Genomic DNA, 25,496 nt, shown 5'->3' with positions numbered 1-25,496 from the left:
TCACTATTTATTCATCACCCCTAAAGTTAATACATTTAAAATAAAGGTCTAATTTAGAGAGGTCAGCATTGATTATACAAGGGAAAGTTAATTTTTTGGACCTTCAGAATACAATAGTGGCATTACCATACCAACTCCAAATCTATTATGTGGCTGTAAGATTGATCGAGTTGCCTTCCTCTTAAGACGACCAGCAGCATTAATATCGTAATCACAAGAAATTCTGTAGATGCCAGAAATCCAAAGCAACATACACAAAATGCTGGAGGAACTGAACAGGTCAGGCAGCTTCCATGGAAAAGAAACAGTTGTTTTTTCCAAGGCCGCCTTCGGGACTGGAAAGGGAGGGGAGGGAAAGGAGGATGGCTAGAAGGTGGTAGGTGAAACTGGGTGGGTGGAAATGGTAAAGGGCTGGAGATGAAGGCATCTGACAAGACCATAAGACAAAGGAGGATAGGACACCAGGGGAGGTGAGAAGTGGTAAAAGGTCAGAGTGGAGAACATAAGAGGGAAATTTTTCCTACTGGAAGGCAGGAATATTGATTTCTCCTTCAAGGTGTTGCTCTTCCACTCTGAGGATGGCTTCATTGTGGCATAAGAGGCCATGTTGGAATAAGAATCAGAATTAAAATGTTGGGCCACTAGGCAGTTCTGCTTTTGGTGGGTGGAGCAGCTTGACGAAACAGTCCCCCAATTTATGATGAGTCTCACCAATGTAGAGGCTGCATGGGAGCACAATAGATGACCCCAGCAGATGCGCAGGTGAAGTATTGACTCACCTGGAAGGACTGTTTAGGGCCATGAATGGAGGTGAGGGAGGAGATGAATGGGTAGGCGTAGTACTTTGGGCACTTGCAGGGATAAGTGCCGTGAGGGAGAGGAGTCGGTAGTAATGAGTGGACAAGGGAATCACGGAGCAATCCCTGCAGAAAGTGGGGGGAAGTAAAGATGTGCTTAGTGGTAGGATTTACACAGATGTTGCCAGGGCTTGAAGATCTGATAAACAGCAAAAAGTAGAATAGATTAGGACTTATTCTTCTATGCTCCAGCAAATAGAGAGTAGATCTTACAGAGATATACAAAACTATGAGGAGTTTAGTTAGGATAAATGCAAGCAAGTTATTTTTCTACTGAGGTTGGGTGACAGTAGAACTAGAGATCACAGGTTAAGGGTGAAATCTTTCAGGGGAGCCTGAAGGGGAATTTGTTCACTCAAGGTGGTGGGAACTTGGAACGAGCTGTCAGTAGAGATGGTGGATGTGGGCTTGACTGCAACACTTAGAGGTTTGGAAAAGTACATACGTGGATGAGAGGGGTGTGGAGGGCTATGGACCAGGTACGAGTAGATGGGACTAGGCAGAAAACAGATGAGCATGGACTAGACAGGCCAAAGGGCCTGTTTCGGTGCTGTACTGCTCAATGACTCTGGATCCCTTTGGAGATGGCAGATGTTGCAGAGGGTGATGTGTTGGAGACAGAGGCTCATGGGGGTGCTATGCAAAGACAAGAGGAACTCCCACTCTTAAGGTGGCAGGAGGATGGGGTAAGCGCAGACTTTCGGGAAAAGGAGAAACCTATGAGGGCAGCATCAATGGAGGAGGAAGGGAAACTCAGTTCTTCGAAGGAGGAGGTCATCTGTCCTAGAAAGGAAAGCCTCATTCTGGGTGGGAACTGGTAGGTTTATAAAAGATGCTGGTTGACAGTTTGTCTCCAGAGGTGGAGACAGGGATCAAGAACGGGGAGGGAGGTGTCAGAAATAGATTAAGTGAATTTAAGGGACAGGGTGGAAATTGGAACCAAGGGGTAAAGAAAGTGTCTTCATACCTCGACTCAAGTTGAGTGAGGCAGGAACAGACAAAGACAATGGGCCTACCCAGAGAGTCAGGTTTGGGTAGGAGGTAGAAGTGAACAGTGTGGGTCTGCAGGGTTGATAAGGTCAGTGACGGTAGTGGACAGTTTTCTGATGGTCTGAGATGCTGCCTAGCCTCAGAAAGGTAGAGGTAAGGGCACCATACTACAACAGCACCCTCTTTGTAGGTTTGATGGCAAGATTGGAATTGGTGCCGAGAGAGTGGAGGGCAGTGCATTCAGAGGGGGGAAGGTTTGAGGAGGCATCATACCAAAATCATGATATAAATATCTATCGGATAGGACTCCCCAAAGCACCTCTGAGAACCTATCATGTTTTTGTTGTCGGGTAACTTGGGGCACAGAATTTCATTCCTGATAAAATTTATCTACTTTTCGATCAACAATAAATCAAGACAGGTAGTGGTCAAGTGTTGGTGAGAAACCACTTAAATTTAAATGCTACTGAAACACTTTCTCTGAATGATATTTGACTGCTATTTTGGAATACAGGAAACCAGACTAAATGATACCCAGTTTAATTATGTGCATAGAATAAATGAGCTGAACTACATGTAGTGGCCACTTTATTAGGTACACTTGTACATCTCATTAATGCAAATATCTAATCAGCCAATCTTGCAGTAGCAACTTAATGCATAAAAGCGTGCAGATATGATCAAGAGATTCAGTTGTTGTTTAGACCAAACATCAGAATGGGGAAGAAACGTGACTTTGACCCTGGAATGACTGCCGGTGCCAGGGTGGTTTGAGTATTGCAAAAACTGAAGTCCTGGCATTTTCTGGCACAACAGTCTCAGTCTAGAGTTTTCAGAGAACGGTGCAAAAAATAAAAGATATCCAATGAGCAGCAGTTCTGTGGGTGAAAATGCCTTGTTAATGAGAGAGGTCACTGAAGAATGGCCAGACTGGTTCAAAATGACAGGAAGATGATGGTAACTCAAATAATCACGCATTACAACAGCAGTGTGCAGAAGAGAATCTCTGAACACACAACGCGTCGAACTTTGAAGTGGATGGGCTCCAGCAGCAGCAGATCACACTAGGTTCCACTCCTATACCCAATAAAGTGGGATCTGGAGTGTATATAAAGTACATTTCACTATATAATGTCTATTGTTTCTTTCATTTGCTCATTTCTTCATTTGTTGAGCCTACCAGTTATACAATACTGTATGTAAATACAATAACTGCATTTCAGTGGACCCTGAATTACCTGCTTCTCCAGCTGTGGTTGTGCCAGGAGTTCAGGAATGAAGTCCAGGCATATGTGAATGGAGGGAATTCCAGCCACAGTCAGGGGCAATAGCTCACTTGGGTAACCCTGTGAAAACAAATTTTGTTCAAACTCAAGACACAAAGATCATCACACAGAAAAAGTCTTCGGGTAATACGTGGAGAGGGGAGAACCAAACAGGGAGAGAAGATGATGTTCACAATTAGGCGAGCAGCTGACTTCATGCTGCTTCCTGATCAGTTTTAAAAAAACAGGATTAAATTAACAATTGTTATCGAACATATTTGTTTAACACCAAGTTTTATGCCCGTCACCTAGAAACTACCAATTACTGTTTTATGAATCCTAATGGCCCTACTTTAGTTCACTGCAGAATTGGATGCAGGTATTAATTCTAAAGTTTGAGCTGCAGCTGCCTCAAAGTCAATTCATCTGGTTCCTTGGCCCACGCAAACCTGCATAATGCAATAAACACCACATGGAAAGAAACACCTTGAACCACAACGTGTCTGCTACATGAACCCCAATACTTGGACAAGTATCTAACTGGATCACAGGCAGTACTCGCAGCTCAGATAGGCCAGAGAACCAAACGGATACTGCACTGTGGACAGCATTTCTCTCACCCAGGAGTTTATAATGAAGTCCTGGTACTATTCCCTGATACCACCAAAACTGATATTTCTCCTCTCTGCTGTGATATGACAAACAGAACAATGATAACATTACAAAAGTACTGAAGTGTTTTGACATCCTGAGGATGTGAAATATGTAAGATAATGTAACATCTGCAGTGTACCGATCAGCTCAACAATACCTCTGCCTATCACAATCAAGGCAGCACTTTTAAAACTTTAAGGTAAAGCCATAATTGTGCACTGTCAGTTTTCCAGAAACTCAGCAGGTCAGGCAGCATCCATGGAGAGGAATAAACAGTCAACGTTTTGGGCCAAAACCCTTCATCAGGACAATTATTATTTTTCTGCATAGATGCTGCCTGACGTGCTGAATTCTTCTCGAATTGCATGTGGGTTTCTCTGGATTTCCAGCGTCTGCAGAATCTTGTGTTTGCCTGTTTCAGCTTGCAGCACAAATTAATTTGCTAAATGACTAAATGTAAATTTCATGACAAATATCAGTGATAATAAACCTGATTCTGATTGATCACATTCTTACTTTCTGTATCTTTAATGCCATCATGTTTATGGACTACAAATATCACCAACACAGCACCTGATGCTAGCTGAAATTCTAATACAGTGTGGACGTGGTGCTGCAGAGTTGAGATGCCACAGTTTGATCAAATAACCAAATCAAGAATACCCCCACCAAATTGCCCTATGGTTCAGGTGACAGTACACACCCTTTGGTTGATTGTTACTTCTTTCAGTGTTCCAACCTTAACAGATGATACCCATCTCATTGCTATTCAGTTCACATGGCTGCTACATAATAAGAGCACAGAACTTAAGTAACTTTGTTCTGTGAAGCTCTGGGCCATTTACGAGTATCATTTGATAAATAAGCTGCACTAACCTGAAAGTGAACAAGTTTGGCAATATTTGGATCTGCAATGAACAACTGATGCAGGAGACAGCAAATGAGACACTGCACCTCCCGGACATTGCTCAGTAAAGTGTCCTGACTGTCCTCAGAGCATTCAGACAGACCACCTGTTTGGTCCAGCGGTTCCAGAAACCTTGCAGCACCACAAGACCTCTCTTCTTCAGTAGGCAAGCAAATCTCCAGCAGAATCTGAACGGCGGCACTGTCCTGCAAACAGAACACCACTGAACATTGAAGGAAAAATATTACCACGTAAAGGCCACAGACAAATACGTGTCCTTTCACTTTATTTGGGGGTATTGTTAGTATTGTTTCAGATATTCTCTTCACATCAAATTAATTTACAAGTGAGGGCACAAGCACACACAGGTCGGGATGGTGATGTAGTATTACAGCACCAGTCACCCGAGTTCCACTGCTGTCTGGAAGCAGCTTGTGCGTTCTCCTCAAGACCATGTGGGTTTCCTTCAGTTTTCTCCCCCGACATTCTAAAGATGTACAGGTTAGGGCCTGTTACCATATTACATCTCTAAATAAAATAAAACAAACAAGTGCATGCACGCATTTCATACCAGGCAAGTCAACGATCTGTGGCTCTTTCAGCTGCTCAAAATACCTGTTTGAAACACAACCATCTCAAAAATCTTTCCCTCACACCATGATCATATTTGCAATTACCCAGACTTCAGTCTATCCATCCTTCCTGCACATTCATTTCAGACTACTCTCTAGATCGTATCTAAGAGGCTATAGCATAATGCAGCATTATTACCTGGGCTGACAATAAGGCATTTTTCAGTTCCTCCCTTGTGACCTCTGGAGTGTCAGGCTGCCCCACAATCCCCATTGTATTGTTCTGATACAGTTTGGTGTCCTGATCCGCATTTTCCTTGAGGTGGGCACTCAGATAGGCCTTTGAGGCCAGAAGGTATCCATTGAGCATGTGCAAGGTGATGTCCATTAGTGGTGGACACCTAAAGTTAAAAAACAAACATATAAAACACTACAATATTAGCATTTCCCCGTAACAGATGACGTGGAATATCATAAGTATAAGGAAACTATTTAATGTTCCAGTGAAGTATTACTATGGCCCCAAGACAGCGGTCCCCAACCACCGGGCCGCAAGGCATGTGCTACCGGGCCACGAGGGAACGATATGACTTGGCGATATGAGTCAGCTGCACCTTTCCTCATTCCCTATCACGGCCACTGTTGAGCTTGAACGCATGCGAGGTCATTACCCGCGCGTCATCCATGTCAGCGCGGGAAGGAGATCAACTCCTCGAGCTTGCAAATGACGGCGGGCTGAAAAGCATATTTGACATAACATCTGTTGGCATTCTGGATCAAAGTCAAGGCTAAATATCCTGAGATAGCCATGAAAGCATTGAAAACGTTGCTTCCATTTCCAACATTTTTCTGCAAAGCGGAGTTTTCTGCAATGAATGCAACGAAAACTAAATTGCGGAATAGACTGGACATCAGGAACCCCCTTCGAGTAGCACTGTCTCCCATCACCCCTCGATAGGATCGTCTTGTTGCAGGAAAACAAGTCCAGGGCTCCCACTGATTCAGCAATATTGGTGTGTTGCAATGATTTTATATGTTCATACAGGGAAAATATGTGCTGTGTGTTTAATATCCAAACGTTACTTAAAATGTTATGATGCTATTGACTTATAAAACCATATAACAATTACAGCACGGAAACAGGCCATCTTGGCCCTTCTAGTCCATGCCGAACGCTACTCTAACCTAGTCCCACCGACCCGCACTCAGCTCATAACCCTCCATTCCTTTCCTGTCCATATACCTATCCAATTTTTCTTTAAATGATATTATCAAACCTGCTTCTGCCACTTCCACCGGGAGTTCGTTCAACACGTATTTCAAGCCCCCTTGTCCTCCCCCGATAATTGACTTATCGCTATATTCATGCGAGGAAAATATGCGCTGTGTGTTTAATATTAAGTTCATTAGATAAACTCTTTTAGAAACGAAATTGAGTGTATTAGCCACTTATCACCTATATTGCGTTTGTGATTAACACCAACCCCCCCCCGAACAGAATCGCCAAAAACGATTTGCAGGGAAAAAAAAATCAGCAGGTACACGCATGAGCACTGGTGCCCGCAGAAGGCTTCATCGTCATTGTAGTCTCTCTCTGTCGTTGGCAACCCTATCCCCCCAGCCTCCCCCCCGGGGTCAGCTGGTCCGCAGTGCAAAAAAGGTTGGGAACCCCTGCCCAAAGAGTAGCAGCAGACTGGAGTGTGATACATGTTCCTTACTTTCTTCGGGGTAATTGGGTTAGTACTGGGAATTATAAAGCCAGTGAGTCTTTCTTACATTCAGGAAATCAGGACACACGGGATCCAGGGAAACCTGGCTGCATGGATTTAGAATTTGCTTACCCACAGAAGGCGGAGGGTGGTAACAGCTGCTGTGCCTGGAGGTCAGTGACCAGTGGTGTTCTGCAATGCTCTGTTCTGGGATCCCTGCTATTTATGATTTTTATAAATGACTTGGATGAGGAAGTACAAGGGTGGGTTAAGTAAGCTGCAGAAGACACGAAGGTTGGTAGAGTTGTGCAAAGTGAAGGTTTCACAAGTTACAACAGGACATTGATAAGAGTGCAGAGCTGGGCTGTGAAATAGTAGATGGTGTTCAAACTAGAAAAGTGAGGATTCTTAGCAGTGTGGAGGAACGGAGGGATCTTGAGGTCCACGTCCATACAGTGGTGCTAGAAAGTTTGTGAACCCTGTAGAATTTTCCCTATTTCTGCATTTTCAAGCAAATCCTAAAACTAAATAATACTAAAAACATTATACATGTTCATTTATTTGAGAAAAATATCCACTATTACATGTATTTGTTGGAAAAAGTATGTGAACCTTTGCTTTCAGAAACTAATGTGATCCCCTCATACAGCAATAAGTTCAATTAAATGTCTCTGGTAACTGTTGACCAGTCCTGCACATCAGCTTGAGTCATTTCTCCTTACAGAATGGCTTCAACTCTGGGATGTTGGTGGGCATCCTTGTGTGAACTTCTTGCACAATGTCCTTCCACAACATTTCTGTAGGATCAAGGTCAGGACTTTGACTCTGCCATTCCAAAACACTAATTTTCTTCTTTTTAAGCCATTCTGTTGTTGATTTACTCTTGCCTTTTGGATCATTGTCTTGTTGCATTATCCAACTTCTATTAAGCTTCAGATGACGGACTGCTACCTCGGCATTGTTCCCTCAAGCTGTCCAGGCCCTGAGGCAGCAAAGCAGCCCCAAACCATCATAGAAACATAGAAAATAGGTGCAGGAGTAGGCCATTCGGCCCTTCAAGCCTGCACCGCCATTTATTATGATCATGGCTGATCATCCAACTCAGAACCCAGCCTTCCCTCCATACCCCCTGACCCCTGTAGCCACAAGGGCCATATCTAACTTCCTTTTAAACATAGCTAATGAACTGGCCTCAACAGTTTGCTGTGGCAGAGAATTCCACAGATTCACCACTCTCTGTGTGAAGAAGTTTTTCCTAACCTCGGTCCTAAAAGGCTTCCCCTCTATCCTCAAACTGTGACCCCTCATGTATCAGTGTGGATGGGGTTTTGGTGTTGGTGTGTAGTGCCCTTTTCCCTCCAAACATAGCAATGTGCATTTCTGCCAAAACGTTCAACTTTTGTCTCATCTGTCCACAGAACGTTGTCCCAGAAGTGCTGCAGAGCATTCAGTGGACTTTTGCAACCTTACGACATGCAGCAATTTTGTTTTGGAGAGCAGTTGTTCATCTGTGGTGTCCTTCCATGAACACCATTCTTCTTCAGTGTTTTTCTCAGAGTGGGCACATGAACAGAGACTACAGCAAGTTCTAGAAATTTCTGCAGGTCTTTTGCTATCACCCTTGGGTTCTTTTTCACCTCCTTCAGCATTGCACCTTGTGGTCTTGGTGTGATCTTTGCAGGATGCCCACTCCTAGGGAGAATAGCAACAGTACTGAGTTTCCTCCATTTGTAGATAATTTCTCTTACTGTGGACTGATGAAAACTCAGGTCTTTAGAAATGCCTTTGTGGTCTTTTCCAGCTTTGAGCATCTGTACAAATCTTATTCTAAGGTCCTCTACAAGTTGTTTTGATCGAGGCATGGTGCACATAAAGGCATCTTTCTTGAGAAGAGCAGGCTCTGTCAGTAACCTGTCTTTTTTATAGGGCAGGGCACTTCTACAACCCACACCCCCAATCTCATCTCATTGATTGGAACACCCAACTCCAAACAGCTTTTATAGAAGGCTTTACCCCAGAGGTTCACATGCTTTTTCCAAAAAATACATGTAATATTGGACTATTTTTCTCAATAAATAAATCAACAAGTATAATGTTTTTAGTGTTATTTATTTAATTTGGCTCTCTTTTTCTAGTTTTAGGATTTATGTGAAGATCTGATCATACTTGAGGTCACATTTATGCAGAAATAGAGAAAATTCTACAGAGTTAAAAAGCTTTCTAGCATCACTGCACCCCTACAGATCGCTCGAAGTTGCTGTGCGAGTTGATGATGTGGTTAAGGTGACATGTGGTGTGTTGGCCTTCATTAGAAGAGATGTCAGAGGCAGTGTTGTTGTTTTTTTTTTAAAAAATACAGAGTGAATAGAACACCCTGCTGGGAGTGATTATGGTAGAGGCAGATACATTCGGGACATTTAAATGACTATTAAATATGCATCTAGATGAAAGAGAAGTGGTGGGCTACGTGGGAGGGAAGGGTAGATTGACTGTGGAGTAGGTTAAAAGGTTGACACAACAATGTGGGACAAAGGATCTGTACGGTCCTGCACTATGTATGCATGTACTTCGTTTGTATTACATTCTATGAAGCCTGAAGTGGAAATTAGAATTTTACCCAGCCAGGATTAGCTCAAAACCAAAGACCATAGCAAAACCAAACATCAAACCTAATAGAACATCAATGCTAATCTGGCAGACTGTTCCAAGGTTCCCTTAGAATACTTTGGTAGTTGGGACAATGCACAGCAAAGCTGATAAATGCTTGTAATCTCCAAGATCTGCATAAATAGTAGAAATTCAATTCTGGGTACACTTGAGAGGAGATCATTGCTGTGGAGGATAATGGTAACCTAGACACACCAAACCAATACCCTGTGGGTTAATGCCAAAAAAGATTGTATTACCACAAGCTTATAAGCTTCTGGGATAATCTGATCAAACATTCCGCCCCACCTTCTGCAGGGATTGCTCCCTATGCAATTCCCTTGTCTGTTTGCCCCTCACCAATGATCTTCCTCCTGGGACTTATCCTGGTAAGCAGAACAAGTGCTACATTTGCCTCTACACCTCCCTCACTACCATTCAGGACCCCAAACAGTCCTTCCAGGTGATGTGACACTTCACCTGTGAGTCCGTCGTGGTCATATACTGTGCACGGTGCTCTTGGTGTGGCCTCCTGTATATCGGTGAGACCTGATGTAGATTGGGAGACCACTTCGCCAAGCACCTACGCTCCATCTGCCAGAAAAAAAAAATGGGATCTCCCAGTGGCCACCCATTTTAGTTCCACTTCCCATTCCCATTCAGATGTATCTATCTCCTCCACTGTCGTGATGAGGCCACACTTAGGCTGGAGGAACAACACCTTATATTCCATTTGGGTAGCTTCGAACCTGATGGCAAGAATATTGATTTCTCGAACTTCCAGTAATACCCCACCTCCCCCCTCACCTTCATCATTCCCTATCCCCCTTTCCCTCTTTCAATCATTGCCTTGCCCGCCCATCGCCTCCCTCTTTTCTTTCTTCTATGGCCTTCTGTCCTCTTCTGTCAGACTCCTCCATCTCTAGCCCTGTATCTCCTTCACCAATCAACTTCCTACTTCTAGTTCATCCCTCCCCCTTCAGGTTTCACCTATCTTCTTGTGTTGCAAAGTTTTCACAATATTGATAACTGAAGAAGTTGCTACAGAGTAGCGATTGACACTGGCTGGGAAGCCCAAAGTAGAAGATGAAGCTCAACAGCAACAGACACAAAATGTTGGAACTCAGCAGGCCAGGCAACACCTATGGAAAAAAATAGTACAGTTGGCATTTCAGACCGAAATCCTTCAGCAGAACTGGAGGAAAAAAGCTCGAGTAGATTTAAAAGGTGGGGGTAGGGAAGCCAGAACCACCAGGTGATAGGTGAAACCTGGAGGGGGAGAGATGAAGTAAAGAGCTGGGAAGTTGATTGGTGAAAGAGACAGGAGGCCATGGAAGATAGAAGAAGGGGTAGGAGCGCTAGAGGGAGGTGATGGGTGGCCAAGGAGATAAGGTAAGAGAGGGAAAAGGGGATGGGAAATGGTGAAGGGGGTTGGGGGCATTACAGGAAGTTTGGGAAATCAATGTTTGTGCCATCAGGTTCGAGGCTACCCAAACAGAATATTAGGTGGTGTTCCTCCAACCCAAGTGTGGCCTCATCACGACAGTGGAGGAGGCCATGGATGGACTTAATGAGAAGTGGAATTAAAATGGACGGCAACTGGGACATCCCACTTGTTCTGGCGGACGGAGTAGATACTTGGCGAAGTGGTTTCCCAATCTTCGTTGTGTCTCACCAAAGGGCACAACTGGAACACCAAACACAGTAAATGGCCCCAAGAGACTCACAGGCGAAGTGTTGCCTCACCTGAAAGGACTGTTTAGGACCCTGAATGGTAGTGAGGGAGATCAGTGGGGAGGGATGAATGGACAAGAGAGTCACGTAGGGAGCGATCCTTGTGGAAAGCAGAAAGTGGGGGGGGGTGGGGAAGAAGAGGGAAAGATGTGCTTGGTGGTGGGATCCCATTGGAGGTGGCGGAGATTATGTGCTGGAAGCGGAGGCTGGTGAGGTGGTAGGTGAGGACAAGTGGAACCCTATCCCAGGTAGGGTGGTGGGAAGATAGGATACGAGCAGACGTGTGTGAAATGGTAGAGATGCAGTTCAGTGCAGCGTTGATGGTAGAACACCTTATTTTCCATTTGGATAGCCTCCAACCTGATGGTACAAGCACTGATTTCTCAAATTCCCGGTAATGCCCCCTGCACCCTCCCTCTTCACCATTTCCCATTCCCCTGTCCCTCTCTCATCTCATCTCCTTGGCCACCCATCGCCTGCCTCTGGTGCTCCTTCCCCCTTTTTCTTTCTTCCATGGCCTTCTGTCTCTTTCATCAATCATCTTCCCAGCTCTTTACTTCATCCCTCCCCCTCCAGGTTTCATTTATCACCTGGTGGTTCTCCCCCCTCCCCCCAACTTTCAAATCCACTCCTAGTCCTGCTGAAGGGTTTCGGCCTGAAACGTTGACTGTACTTTTTTTTCCCCCGTAGATGCTGCCTGGCCTGCTGAGTTTATCCAACATTTTGTGTGTGTTGCTCAGATCTCCAGCATCTGCAAATTTTCGCTTGTTTGAGATGAAGCTCAAGAATTAGTTACATGGATTTCAGGAGTGAAATTAAGAAACATTTCTCCATATAAACAGTGGTAAAAGACTTACACATTGCTGATGTGAAATCAAAGACATACAAGTCTTTTGTTAACCAAAGGTATTAAGGGATATGAACAAACAATAGATATATGGAGTGTGGCCAGAGATGAGCAACTACTTTATTCAATGACAAAGTCCGATTAGTGATAGAAGTAGATACGATAATGGTGTTTAAGGGGCTCGTAGACAGGCATGTGAAAATGCAGGGACTGGAGAGAAAAAGATCATACGAAGAAGACAGAGATTTAGTTTAATTTGGCAGATATCATAGGTCAAAAGGCCTGTTCTTGTGCTGTACTGATCCATGTTCAGATTCAGATTTATCACATGCAAATGGAAACATACAGTGAAATGCACCCTTTGCATTATCAACCAACATATCTAAGGATGTGCTGGGGGAAGCCCGCAAGTATTGGCACACATTCCAGCACCCACAATACTTGACAGAACACAACAAGTAACAAAACAATAGCAAAACCAGTCCCTGTTCTCCCTCCCACTCAGGCTTCCAGTCTCCGGCCTCTAATCGAGTAGTCCCAGCAATGTGTACGGTTCTTAAATCTGAAGTGACCCTGCAACTCACTGCCCACCTTTTTCACAGATCAATCCAGGATGGAGAAGAAAGAAGAACCAGAAATGCACTGGAGTATTTAGGAACAAAAGAATATTTGGTCCAATAAGTCTATTACTTTTTGTTTTGAACCCATGATACTCTGAGTGAGAGGCAACACAGGACATTGAGTTTGGAGTGATTCATGCTGAGCTCGCTGTCAGCGCCTTACCTGTACACTCTGCGGTCACATCGCAGCACGATCAGTGGATCAATCATCAGGTCATTCTGTGTGTACTTTTGTTGGCGAAGCAGCTTGGCCTTTGGCTGCAGGGCGTTCACAGTCATTACCCAGAGCCTACAAACATAAAGATGTCATTTAAGGTGCTCAGTGAAAGCCAACTAACCAGTACTCGATAAAATCAAGGTTCCATTTAACCAATGAACTCTATTTGACCAACTAATGAAGAATGATTACAAAACAAACGTCAAAAATGACCACGTCCAGGCAAATGGGATTGGTTAGACTGGTATCAGATGTGATGGGCTGTGCTGCTCGATGTTCTATATCATTACATAATAGTATGGGTAAATGAACACATTGCATGGGGAGGATGGCCAAAGTTCTGGATAAGGTTTCTAAACAAAGACCCCAGGATCAGAACTCTGTATGAAGGATGTCCTACCTCCTTGGCATAACAGTGTTGAGAAGCCTCCAGAGCTGATTAACTATTTGCAGAATTTGTCGGGGAACCCCTGGCTCCAGTAACTTGTATAAATCCAACATCAAAGCTTCAGCAAATGGGATCAGCTCGCTGGCAGACAAAAGGGTCAAGTCCTCCAAGATCTGTATCAGTTGAGTGTAATTGCCAGAAGCCACCTGGAAAGCTGGAGATAACAGAATAATGGGAATTATCAAATAAAATGATAAATGAGAATGTCTCTATGGTGGTACTATTGCTAGTTTTAAAAAAATGGCCAGAAAATACAATGCACTTATGCAATCTCCAAATATTTGTATTCTGAATAAGACCGTAAAACTTAAGAGCAGAATTAGACCATTTAACTCAAAGTCTTTCAATCATGGCTAATGTATTATCTGTCTCAAACCTGTTCTCTTGCTATTCGTGATATTTTCAGTGTCATCTAAACTCAGACACCAATCTTCACTTTTCTTAAACTACGTGGCCAGAAGACCATTAAGATGTAGGAATTAGGTTATTTGGCCCATCAAGTCTATTCTGCAATTCAATCATTGCTGATTTATATTTCCCTTTCAACCATTCTCCTGCCTTCTCCCTGTAACCTTTGATGTCCTTAGTCAGACTATATATCAACCTCTGCTTTAAATATATCCTGTGACCTTGCTTCCACAGCTGTCTGCAGCGATCAACTCCACTCAGTGAAATACCTCCCCATCTCTGTTCTAAAGGGATATCCTTGTATTCTGAGTCTGTACCCTCTAGTTCTACACTCCCCCACCATTGGAAAAATCCTCTCCATGTCCACACTTTTTAAGCCTTTCAATATTCGATAGGTTTCAATGATTCATTCTTGTCAGCTCCAACAAATACAGGCTTAGAGCCATCAAACACTCCTCATAAATTAACAATTTTATCTCGGAGATCATTCTTGCAAACTTCCTCTGGATTCTCCCCAATGCCAGTACCTCTTTCCTTAGAGATCTCACCAAGATGCGCAGTTGTTCACACAACCCCAGTCAGCTTTGGTACTGTTACCTTCCTGCAGCTTCTTGGGCGAATGGCGCTTGGCCCGACTGGTCAGAAGCATTCTGCTGAGCAGGACCTCCGTGCCCGTGACCTCCTCCTCACACATCCAGTCGTCCACCATGCACAGGTGAGGGAAGTTGGTGGCCAACAGGCGCAACAATGCAGAGTGTAGGCCTGAGGAGAGGAGAACCATTGTCTGTTCAAGATGTGCCTCTTAACACACAAATCTAAATAATTCTGAAACCTAATTGAGGCTGTATCATATCACATTGCAGCAAAAGGACGACAGTTACAACACAACTTTACAAGCTTCTTTTTGAAGACAACTGAATACACGTTGGATGATTGAAAGTCAGTTGGGAACTGCAATGATAGTTTTGCAATAGAATTAGGATCTGAACCAATACACCACAGTTGTCTTGGACTTTTATAAAAAAGTGTTCCCACAATACCATTCAGAGTCTTCCCCAACCTGAAGCCCTAAACAAACCATAAGATTCAGTCTGCTGCGGGCCAGATCAATGGCATTCAGGTCTGGCAACCAAGTTAAACACAGAGTTTCAGGTACGATACTTCTGGTCTAGATGGTGCCAGCAAACAATGATTTCTTACGCAACATCTTTCCAGTAGCAAACCTTTCCAAATATTTCACTTTCTACACCTTCTGCTTGCTTTTTTGTGTTTACAGAAACTGTTGGAGCCTGTGACACACAAGTCTCCATCTCAATCAAAGATGTGTCCGGAGAGCAGCCTCGTGGAGATCATAGATGGGAGGCCGACTAGGTCCGAGAATGCAAGGTAACTCGTGGAAAAGATCAGAGATGAAGTGCAGGGTCATGAATGCCTCCATCTCAAAGCAGTGAGGAAGACTGAAGCATCAAGGTGAATGCAGAGGGGGTCAGCGATGGCTCAGCACGAGACGGTCTGCAGGCGGATCGGCACGTTTGGAACCAGGTTGCGGACACTCTTTACGGAGGACTGAAGCTGTGTAGCTACTCTTCCTGTACACAGCAAAAAGATGTTTCCCATATTCTGAGATTTGTGTGATTATTGGACTGTACTTTATATTAGTTTCCTTCAGTTTTTCAGTGTTTTCTTGTGGATATGTTAATTTTCTGAGTGTAAGGGGAGTTAGGGGCTTGATGCTACTGTTGCTGTGCGAGTGAGGGGGTCAGGGATTGTTTTGTGTAGAGGGTTGTTGATGGTTATTGTGGCTGCTTTTTGCTGTGGACGAGGAGAGATTTTGGGGTCTGCGAGTTTTCTTTTTCATGCCATGGGGGGGGGGGAAGGAGGATTAGATGACTTTTCTTTCTGTATTTAATGGGAATCTGGAATAGACAAATATCGAAGTTGCATTACACATGCCCATTTTCATAATAAGATGAACCTTTGATCTCTGGAAAGCCATCTTATGTGCGAAGTGGCAATTCCAGACCAAACATGAACCACTGAAGAATCACACATAAAAGTTGCTGGTGAACGCAGCAGGCCAGACAACATCTCTAGGAAGAGGTACAGTCGACATTTCGGGCCGAAACCCTTCGTCAGGGAGACAAAGGGTCTTGGCCCGAAACGTCGACTGTACCTCTTCCTAGAGATGCTGCCTGGCCTGCTGCGTCCACCAGCCACTTTTATGTGTGTGCTTGAATTTCCAGCATCTGCAGATTTCCTCGTGTTTGCGTTTCTAAGACCACTGAAGGACGCTTGACAGCTGTGGCAGGGCTTGAATACCATCTCCTGCTACAGAGTGAAACCAACTGACAAGGCTTCGTTTACAGACCAGCTCAATGCTTTTATGCTTGCTTTGACTGTCAAAACACGGAGGTACTTCCGTGAACTCCCACAGCCCCCCCACGACCCTGTGATTTCAGTCTCTGAGGCTGATGTGAGAGCATCCTTCATAAGGGTGAACCTACAAAAAGCATCTGGTCCAGAGCTAAAGACCTATGCCGATTAACTGGCTGGAGTATTCACCGGTATCTTTAACCTCTTTCTTCTGCAGTCTGAGATACCCACCTGCTTCAAGCAGGTTTTACTTATACCGGTGCCCAAGAACATGGTAACGGGCCTCAAAGACCATCATCCAGTAGCACTTACATCCATTGTGATAAAGTGCTTTGAGAGGCTGATGATGAAACACATCAACTCCTGCCTCAGAAATGACTTGGATCTGCTCCAATTTGCCTACTGTCACAACAGGTCAACAACAAGTATGGGAGATGAGGCTGAGTACAGGGCTACGGTAGGAAACTTTATCACATGGTGTGAGCAGAATTATCTGCAGCTTAATGTGAAAAAGACTAAGGAGCTGGTGGTAGACCTGAGGAGAGCTAAGGCACTGGTGACCCCTGTTTCCATCCAGGGGGTCAGTGTGGACATGGAGGATTACAAATACCTGGGGATACGAATTGACAATAAACTGGACTGGTCAAAGAACACGGAGGCTGTCTACAAGAAGGGTCAGAGCCGTCTCTATTTCCTGAGGAGACTGAGGTCCTTTAACATCTACCGGACGATGCTGAGGATGTTCTACGAGTCTGTGGTAGCCAGTGCGATCATGTTTGCTGTTGTGTGCTGGGGCAGCAGACACCAACAGAATCAACAACCTCATTCGTAAGGCCAGTGATGTTGTGGGGATGGAACTGGACTCTCTGACGGTGGTGTCTGAAAAGGGGATGCTGTCTAAGTTGCATGCCATCTTGGACAATGTCTCCCATCCACTACATAATGTACTGGTTGGACACAGGAGTACATTCAGCCAGAGACTCACTCCACCGAGATGCAACACAGAGCGTCATAGGAAGTTATTCCTGCCTGTGGCCATCAAACTTTACAACTCCTCCCTTGGAGGGTCAGACACCCTGAGCCAATAGGCTGGTCCTGGATTTATTTCCTGGCATAATTTACAAATTACTATTTAATTATTTATGGTTTTATTACTATTTATTATTTATGGTGCAACTATAACGAAAACCAATTTCCCCCGGGATCAATAAAGTATGACTATCATTTCATTTGCTTTTCCCTCAACCCTGGAACATCTGGACAGCAAAGCTGCATACATCAGGATGCTGTTCATTCACTACAGTTCAGCATTCAATAATATCACCACTTCAAAACTAAACAATACACTTCAAGACATTGGCCTCAGTGCCTTCTTGTGCAATCAGCTCCTCCATTTCCTCACTTACAGACCAGACCCCAGTCAGTTCAGATTGGCAACACCTCCTCCATAATCTCCATCTACACAGGTACACCACAGGTGCACCCCTGCTTTATACCTACAATTGCGAGGCCAAGCACAGTTCCAATGCCATATTTAAATTTGCGGAGGACACTACAGTTGTTGGCCAAATCAAAGGTAGCGATGAATCAACATATAGGAGGGAGGGTGAAAATCTGGCTGAGTAGTGCCACAACAACCACCTCTCACATAATGTCAGCAAGACCATGGAGCTCATTATTGACTTCAGGAGGAAACCGGAGGTCCATGAGTGGGTTCTCAGCAGGGGATCAGAAGTGGAGTGGAGAGGGTCAGCAAATTCTGCAGTATTTTCATTTCAGAGGACCTGCTCTGGGTCCAGCACACAAGTGCCATTACAAAGAAAGCACAGCAACACCTCTACTTTCTTAGAAGTCTGTGAGGATTCAGCATGTTTTCTAAAATTTTGACAAACTTCTATAGAAGTGTGCTGAAGAGTATATTGACCGATTGTTCCACTGCCTGGTTTGGAAGCCCTAATGCCTACAAAAGGTAGTGGATATAGCCCAGTCTATCACGAGTAAAGCCCTTCCCACCACTGAGCACATCTACACGCCACGCTGCTGCAGGGGAAGCAGTGTCCAAAGAACGCCCACCGTCAACTCTGCCCACTGCTGCCATCAGGAAGGTGATACAGGAGCCTCAGGGCCCACATCACCAGGTTCACCAACAGTTATTACGCCTCAACCATCAGGCTCTTCAACCAGACGGGATAACTTCACTCATCCACATCACTGAACTCACCTGTAATGATTCTTCATTTTATGTTTCTGATATTGAGTTTATTATTATTATTTATTTTTGTATTTAGTTTTTCAGGTGCACATTGATTGTGGTCTTTCATTGATTCTATTGTATCTCATTTTTACTGTGAACACCCACAAAAAAAAATCTCAGGATTGCATATGGTGACACACATGTACTTTCATAATAAACTTACTTTGAACTTTGAATTAGAGGAAAATTGCAGAGAATACATCTGACAACCAACTGAAATTTAAATTCTAATCTCTACTTTCCAGCCTTTCATGAAGGTGTGCGTGCTTGAAGGATTTATTTCAACGACAGTAGCAGCATTCTAGTACCTCACCTGACTATCCTTCTGTGAGCATTGATAGCAAGCTGAATCCCATCTTCTTCTCAACCAGTACCACAAATTGTTTAGTGATTGGAAAATCAATTCAGACCATCTTTCTTCCACCTTTCCCTAGCTCAGATATGTACAGCAACCCAATCAAATGTGATAAGCAAATAAGACACAAAATCTTCTGTGATGGTAGTGGCCTATTACTATGCTTAGCACATTCTTCCCATGAAACCATGGGAAACAAGCTGCCAGTGGAAGTGGTGGATGCAAGTTCAATTGCAATATTTAAGAGAAGTTTGGGTAAATACAGTACATGGATGAGCAGGGAATGGAGGGTATGGTGAGGGTTGATGGGATTAGGCAGAACAAGGTGGAATGAGGGTCCTGTTTGTGATGTAGTGCTCTATGATTCTAAGGCTATAAACCTTACAACTTCAATAGATAGAGACAAAGTCCAATGGAATCTCATTTCAACAGGACTGAAGAGAGTTAATAAGATTTATAACAAGGATTCAAAGATATTCATAGCACATAGGAGCATAGGAGTGGAATTAGGTTATTCAGCCCATCGTCTGCTCTTCCATTCTATTGTGGCTGATTTATTATTCATTTCAACCCCATTATCCATGTTACCTTTGATACCCTTACAATCAAGAACCTATCAACCACCGCTTTACATATACTGAATGACTTGGCCTCCACAAAGGTCTGTGGCAATGAATTGTACAGATTCACAATCCTCTGGCTGAAGAAATTCCTCCTCATCTCTGTTCTAAAGGAACATCCTATTCTGGTGCTGTGCCCTCCGGTCTAAGAATCCCTCACTACAGGAGCCATCCTCTCCACATACACTATCTAGGATAATGGTAGGGGTGTCATTTTGTTTATCATCACAACTTGTGTGTTCAGTGTAGCCTTGTGGTACAACTGGAGTATCTGCTTTTACCTCCCAGCTCCTGCTGAAGCCCCTGTGCCTGCCGAATCAAGTACTTGATAGGAATCTGGTCCATTAGTGCTGCAGAGTATGACTTGGGCTTCTTCTGCATTGCAGCTGTAAAACACACACAAGAGTGAAAGAAATATTTAGTACACCCACCAACGATAGCCCAATCTGACAACAATCCAATAGGTTTTAAAGGAAAAATGCAAGGGTCAAACGAGAAAAGTGAAACTTCATTCATAGCTCAGTTTGATAAAAACAAATTAATAGTGACCATCAGATGAACTGAAATAATATTTTCATTTATGCAATAACAATGTATGTTCCAAATCACTTAGCAGTACTTTTGCCTGGTTTAAAAAAAACTGACATTATGTGGGAAACAGAGTAGTCAATTAGTGTCTAAAAGGTTGCCATAAAGTACTAAAATATACAAAACAACTTATCTGGTCATGTATGTTAGCTGAAGAATAATGCTTCCTAGGTCAGTACAGAAAACTCCTTTGCACTTTTAAAATTGTTTCAGAGGCTGTTAAACTGAAGTCATTTATGACTCTAAGGTTTAAGTGAACAATCCAGACAGTGCAGAATTCCTTGAGTAATACAGTGGATGTCATAGTGGGATTATCTGTTTAAAAATCCCCAGAGGTTGTCTTAAAATTGATAGGGTGGTTAAGAAAATGTTTCGTGTGTTAGCCTTCATTAGTTGGGAGACTGGGTTCAAGAGCTGTGAGGTAATGTTGCAGTTCTATAAAACCCTAGTTAGACCTCATTATAGGAAGAACGTGGAAAGTTTAGAGAATGCTGCCTGGATTAGAGAGCACGTCTTATGAGGAAAGGTTGAGTGAGCTGGGGTTTTTGTCTTTGGAGCAAAGGAGGGTGAAAGGTGACTTGGTAAAAGTACAAGATGATAAGACTGGACAGCCAGCATCTTATTGCAAGGGTGGCAATAGTCACAGGTGGCTTCTTTTTTAAATGACACAGAGGTAAATTAATTGAATACATTGCCAGGGATAGAGGCAAATACATTAGGACATTTAAGAGAATCCAAGATAGTCTGATGAGATGGAAAAAAATAGGAGGGCTATATAGGAGGGAAGGGTTTAATTGATCTTGGAATAGGTCATAGGGTTGGCACAGTACAGGTTGAAAGGCCTGTACTGTGATCTGCTGTTCTATGTAAAATCCCAAGCAGCAAGTAGTACTATCGAGCCACAACTGACACAGGTTATCCTCTCTAATGTGGAAAATCACCTTTGTTCCATTTTGCACTACAATCTGTTGAAGAGCCAAGAATGAAATATCAAGACAAGCTCAAACTGTTCTTGATTTGCTGCCTCTATTTTGGATCTACTTAGAGGAGGCTGTGGCAAGGGAATTTTGTGTCTCACAGAATACTTGATTTTATCACCGACTACTGAATGGTAGCGCATCTAAGTGTGAAAGGAGAGAGTTGAAAAGAGCATGTTTCTCAGTGAGGCAGAGGAAGACATACCCAATGGTTTGATGTTGGACAAGAGAGTCTCTTCATATGAAAGAGTGTAATAGAGGACCAGCAACTGGGCAGTGATGCTACGTCTCTGCCGACACCTGTTGTTCTCTCCCTGGAACAGGGGAAAGGAAAATTAAATCAGCTTTCTTTAGTTTACATGGTAGACCATTCATTTAATATTTAATACCCTCAAAATATTTTCACAACAGTTACAACTTTAAAACAAGTCTGCATTCAACAAAGGATAAATTACAGGGATATATTGCACAAATTTGTTATGTCTACGGGTAAAGTGGGGGATTATATGGTGGAAAGCAAACCCTTGACTGGCCGCAATTTACAACATGATGTTCCTTAACACATGCAACTCTGCAGGAACAGCAGCTACACATTAGAAGATTTAACTCGATTAACAAGTTTAAACACCTCCAAAGGAGATAATGCTGCATCAACAAATTCAATAACAAAACCGCAAAGGAATGGAGGAGCAGCACATTACCAAATACACTGATGTTTCCATTAACACACAGTCATGTGTATATACGCCTAGCCACACAGTCATGTGTATATACAGAGTAGAGCAGTGGGCTAAGCACACACACCTGAGGTGTCAGTGTTGATCGTCAGCGAAAAGGATATGTTATCACCAATCTACACAGACTGTGGTCTTCCGGTTAGGAAGTCGAGTATCCAATTGCAGAGGGAGGTACAGAGGCCCAGGTTCTGCAACTTCTCAATCAGGATTGTGGGAATGATGGTATTAAGTGCTGAGCTATAGTCGATGAACAGCATCCCGACATGGGTGTTTGTGTGGTCCAGGTGGTCTAAAGCCATGTGGAGAGCCATTGAGATTGCGTCTACCGTTGACCTATTGTGGCGACAGGCAAATTGCAATGGGTCCAGGTCCTTGCTGAGGCAGGAGTTCAGTCTAGTCATAACCAACCTCTCAAAACATTTCATCACTGTCAACGTGAGTGCTATTGGGCGATAGTCATTAAGGCAGCTCACATTATTCTTCTTAGGCTCTGGTATAATTGTTACCTTTTTGAAGCAAGTGGGAACTTCCACCCGTAGCAGTGAGAGGTTGAAAATGTCCTTGAATACTCTCACTAGGTGGTTGGCACAGGTTTTCAGAGCCTTACCAGGTACTCCATTGGGATCTTCTGCCTTGCGAGGGTTCACTCTCTTTAAAGACAGCCTAACATTTGGCCTCTGAGTCGGAGATCACAGGGTCATCAGGTGCAGCAGGGATCTTCACAGCTGTAGTTGTGTTCCCTCTTTCAAAAGGGGGGGGCATAGAACTAGTTGTTTAGTGGTTTTTTTTCAGAATAGCCTGGTTAAAATCTCCCAAAACGATGGTGAAGGCGTTAGGGTCCGCTGTTTTGTGCATGTTGATCCCATCGCTCGATCATCTAAAGCCTGCTTGACATTGGCTTGAGGTGGAATGTAAACTGCTACCAAAATGACCCCAGAGAACTCCCGTGATAGCTAAAAAGGACAGTACTTAACTGCTAGATATTCCAGGTCCGGTGAGCAGAACTGGGACAGCACCTATATATTTGTGCACCAAGAAGAGTTGATCATGTGGCATACTCCTCCACCTCTGCTTTTGAGAGACGGATTATAGTAAACCCGTTGATCTGGATCTCTGCATCTGGTCCGGAAGGGGTTAACCAGGATTCCATGAAACAAAGGATACACATGGTCCTAATCTCCCTGATTAGGCACCCTAGCTCCGAGATCATTGATCTTATTCACCAGAGACTGCATGTTCGCCAGCAAGATAGTCAGTATAGGGAGTTTAAAACCCTGTTTCCTTAAACGCACTTGTAACCCCGATTTACACCCGCGCTTCCTCCGAGGTGTCCTCCGTGGGCACTTCTGAACACAATTGCTGTTATTTCCTTTGGTTTTAAGCAGCAATAGTTAGCTTAAATACATTAATACATCTTTGTTGACTGCACTGACCTTGGAAGCAGTTGTGCTTTTTAGCTGCATCAGGCTGAAATGGGAATATTTAATTGTATCCATTGAGAGTACTGCTGCTATTCTGATTGTAGCTCTTAATGTTTCCATTCCTACTTGTGTGTGGACACTAGAGTTCATTTTGGCCTTTGCTGGAATATACAGTAGTTCAATAATAGTAGTTTATTAACGACCTGGATGTGGGGGTAGAAGGGTGGGTTGGCAAGTTTGCAGACGACACAAAGGTTGGTGGTGTTGTAGATAGTGTAGAGGATTGTCAAAGATTGCAGAGAAACATTAATAGGATGCAGAAGTGGGCTGAGAAATGGCAGATGGAGTTCAACCCAGAGAAGAGTGAGGTGGTATACTTTGGAAGGGCAAACTCCAAGGCAGAGTACAAAGTAAACGGCAGGATACTTGGTAGTGTGGAGGAGCAGAGGGATCTCGGGGTACATGTCCACAGATCCCTGAAAGTTGCCTCACAGGTGGATAGGGTAGTTAAGAAAGCTTATAGAAACATAGAAAATAGGTGCAGGAGTAGGCCATTCAGCCCTTCGAGCTTGCACCGCCATTTATGATGATCATGGCTGATCATCCAACTCAGAACCCTGCACCAGCCTTCCCTCAAACATACCCCCTGATCCCCGTAGCCACAAGGGCCATATCTAACTCCCTCTTAAATATAGCCAATGAACTGGCCTCAACTGTTTCCTGTGGCAAAGAATTCCACAGATTCAACACTCTGTGTGAAGAAGTTTTTCCTAATCTCGGTCCTAAAAGGCTTCCCCTTTATCCTCAAACTGTGACCCCTCGTTCTGGACTTCCCCAACATCGGGAACAATCTTCCTCCATCTAGCCTGTCCAATCCCTTTAGGATTTTATACGTTTCAATCAGATCCCCCCTCAATCTTCTAAATTCCAACGAGTACAAGCCCAGTTCATCCAGTCTTTCTTCATATGAAAGTCCTGCCATCCCAGGAATCAATCTGGTGAACCTTCTTTGTACTCCCTCTATGGCAAGGATGTCTTTCCTCAGATTAGGGGACCAAAACTGCACACAATACTCCAGGTGTGGTCTCACCAAGGCCTTGTACAACTGCAGTAGTACCTCCCTGCTCCTGTACTCGAATCCTCTCGCTATAAATGCCAGCATACCATTCGCCTTTTTCACCGCCTGCTGTACCTGCATGCCCACTTTCAATGACTGGTGTATAATGACACCCAGGTCTCGTTGCACCTCCCCTTTTCCTAATCGGCCACCATTCAGATAATAATCTGTTTTCCTATTTTTGCCACCAAAGTGGATAACTTCACATTTATCCACATTAAATTGCATCTGCCATGAATTTGCCCACTCACCCAACCTATCCAAGTCACCCTGCATCCTCTTAGCATCCTCCTCACAGCTAACACTGCCGCCCAGCTTCGTGTCATCCGCAAACTTGGAGATGCTGCATTTAATTCCCTCATCCAAGTCATTAATATATATTGTAAACAAATGGGGTCCCAGCACTGAGCCTTGCGGTACCCCACTAGTCACTGCCTGCCATTCTGAAAAGGTCCCGTTTATTCCCACTCTTTGCTTCCTGTCTGCTAACCAATTCTCTATCCACATCAATACCTTAGCCCCAATACCGTGTGCTTTAAGTTTGCACACTAATCTCCTGTGTGTGACCTTGTCAAAAGCCTTTTGAAAATCCAAATATACCACATCCACTGGTTCTCCCCTATCCACTCTACTAGTTACATCCTCAAAAAATTCTATGAGATTTGTCAGACATGATTTTCCTTTCAGAAATCCATGCTGACTTTGTCCGATGATTTCACCGCTTTCCAAATGTGCTGTTATCACATCTTTGATAATTGACTCCAGCAGTTTCCCCACCACCGACGTTAGGCTAACCGGTCTATAATTCCCCGGTTTCTCTCTCCCTCCTTTTTTAAAAAGTGGGGTTACATTAGCCACCCTCCAATCCTCAGGAACTAGTCCAGAATCTAACGAGTTTTGAAAAATTATCACTAATGCATCCACTATTTCTTGGGCTACTTCCTTAAGCACTCTGGGATGCAGACCATCTGGCCCTGGGGATTTATCTGCCTTTAATTCCTTCAATTTACCCAACACCACTTCCCTACTAACATGTATTTCGCTCAGTTCCTCCATCTCACTGGACCCTCTGTCCCCTACTATTTCTGGAAGATTATTTATGTCCTCCGTAGTGAAGACAGAACCAAAGTAATTATTCAATTGGTCTGCTATGTCCTTGCTCCCCATAATCAATTCACCT

The 25,496-nt window shown here is 43.8% G+C and overlaps 1 protein-coding gene across 1 annotated transcript in view; it reads right to left on the bottom strand.

Annotated features, from left to right (window-relative positions):
• ints2 (integrator complex subunit 2) overlaps positions 1-25,496 on the bottom strand; it is a 68,939-nt gene that overhangs the window by 4,257 nt on the left and 39,186 nt on the right. Inside the window, exons 15-22 of the mRNA XM_063031091.1 lie at positions 21,247-21,355; positions 19,758-19,862; positions 14,472-14,636; positions 13,419-13,620; positions 12,965-13,090; positions 5,445-5,646; positions 4,643-4,879; positions 3,086-3,193 (exon numbers count right to left, since the gene is read on the bottom strand). Of these exons, the coding sequence (XP_062887161.1) occupies positions 3,086-3,193; positions 4,643-4,879; positions 5,445-5,646; positions 12,965-13,090; positions 13,419-13,620; positions 14,472-14,636; positions 19,758-19,862; positions 21,247-21,355 (1,254 nt within the window). The remainder of the gene's footprint in view (positions 1-3,085; positions 3,194-4,642; positions 4,880-5,444; positions 5,647-12,964; positions 13,091-13,418; positions 13,621-14,471; positions 14,637-19,757; positions 19,863-21,246; positions 21,356-25,496) is intronic.

The sequence above is a fragment of the Mobula hypostoma genome, chromosome 23 (genome assembly GCF_963921235.1).
Source record: "Mobula hypostoma chromosome 23, sMobHyp1.1, whole genome shotgun sequence".
NCBI classification, from domain to species: Eukaryota; Metazoa; Chordata; class Chondrichthyes; order Myliobatiformes; family Myliobatidae; genus Mobula; species Mobula hypostoma.
The sequence above is the reverse complement of the archived record's forward strand: the minus strand, read 5'-3'. Positions and strand labels throughout refer to the sequence as shown.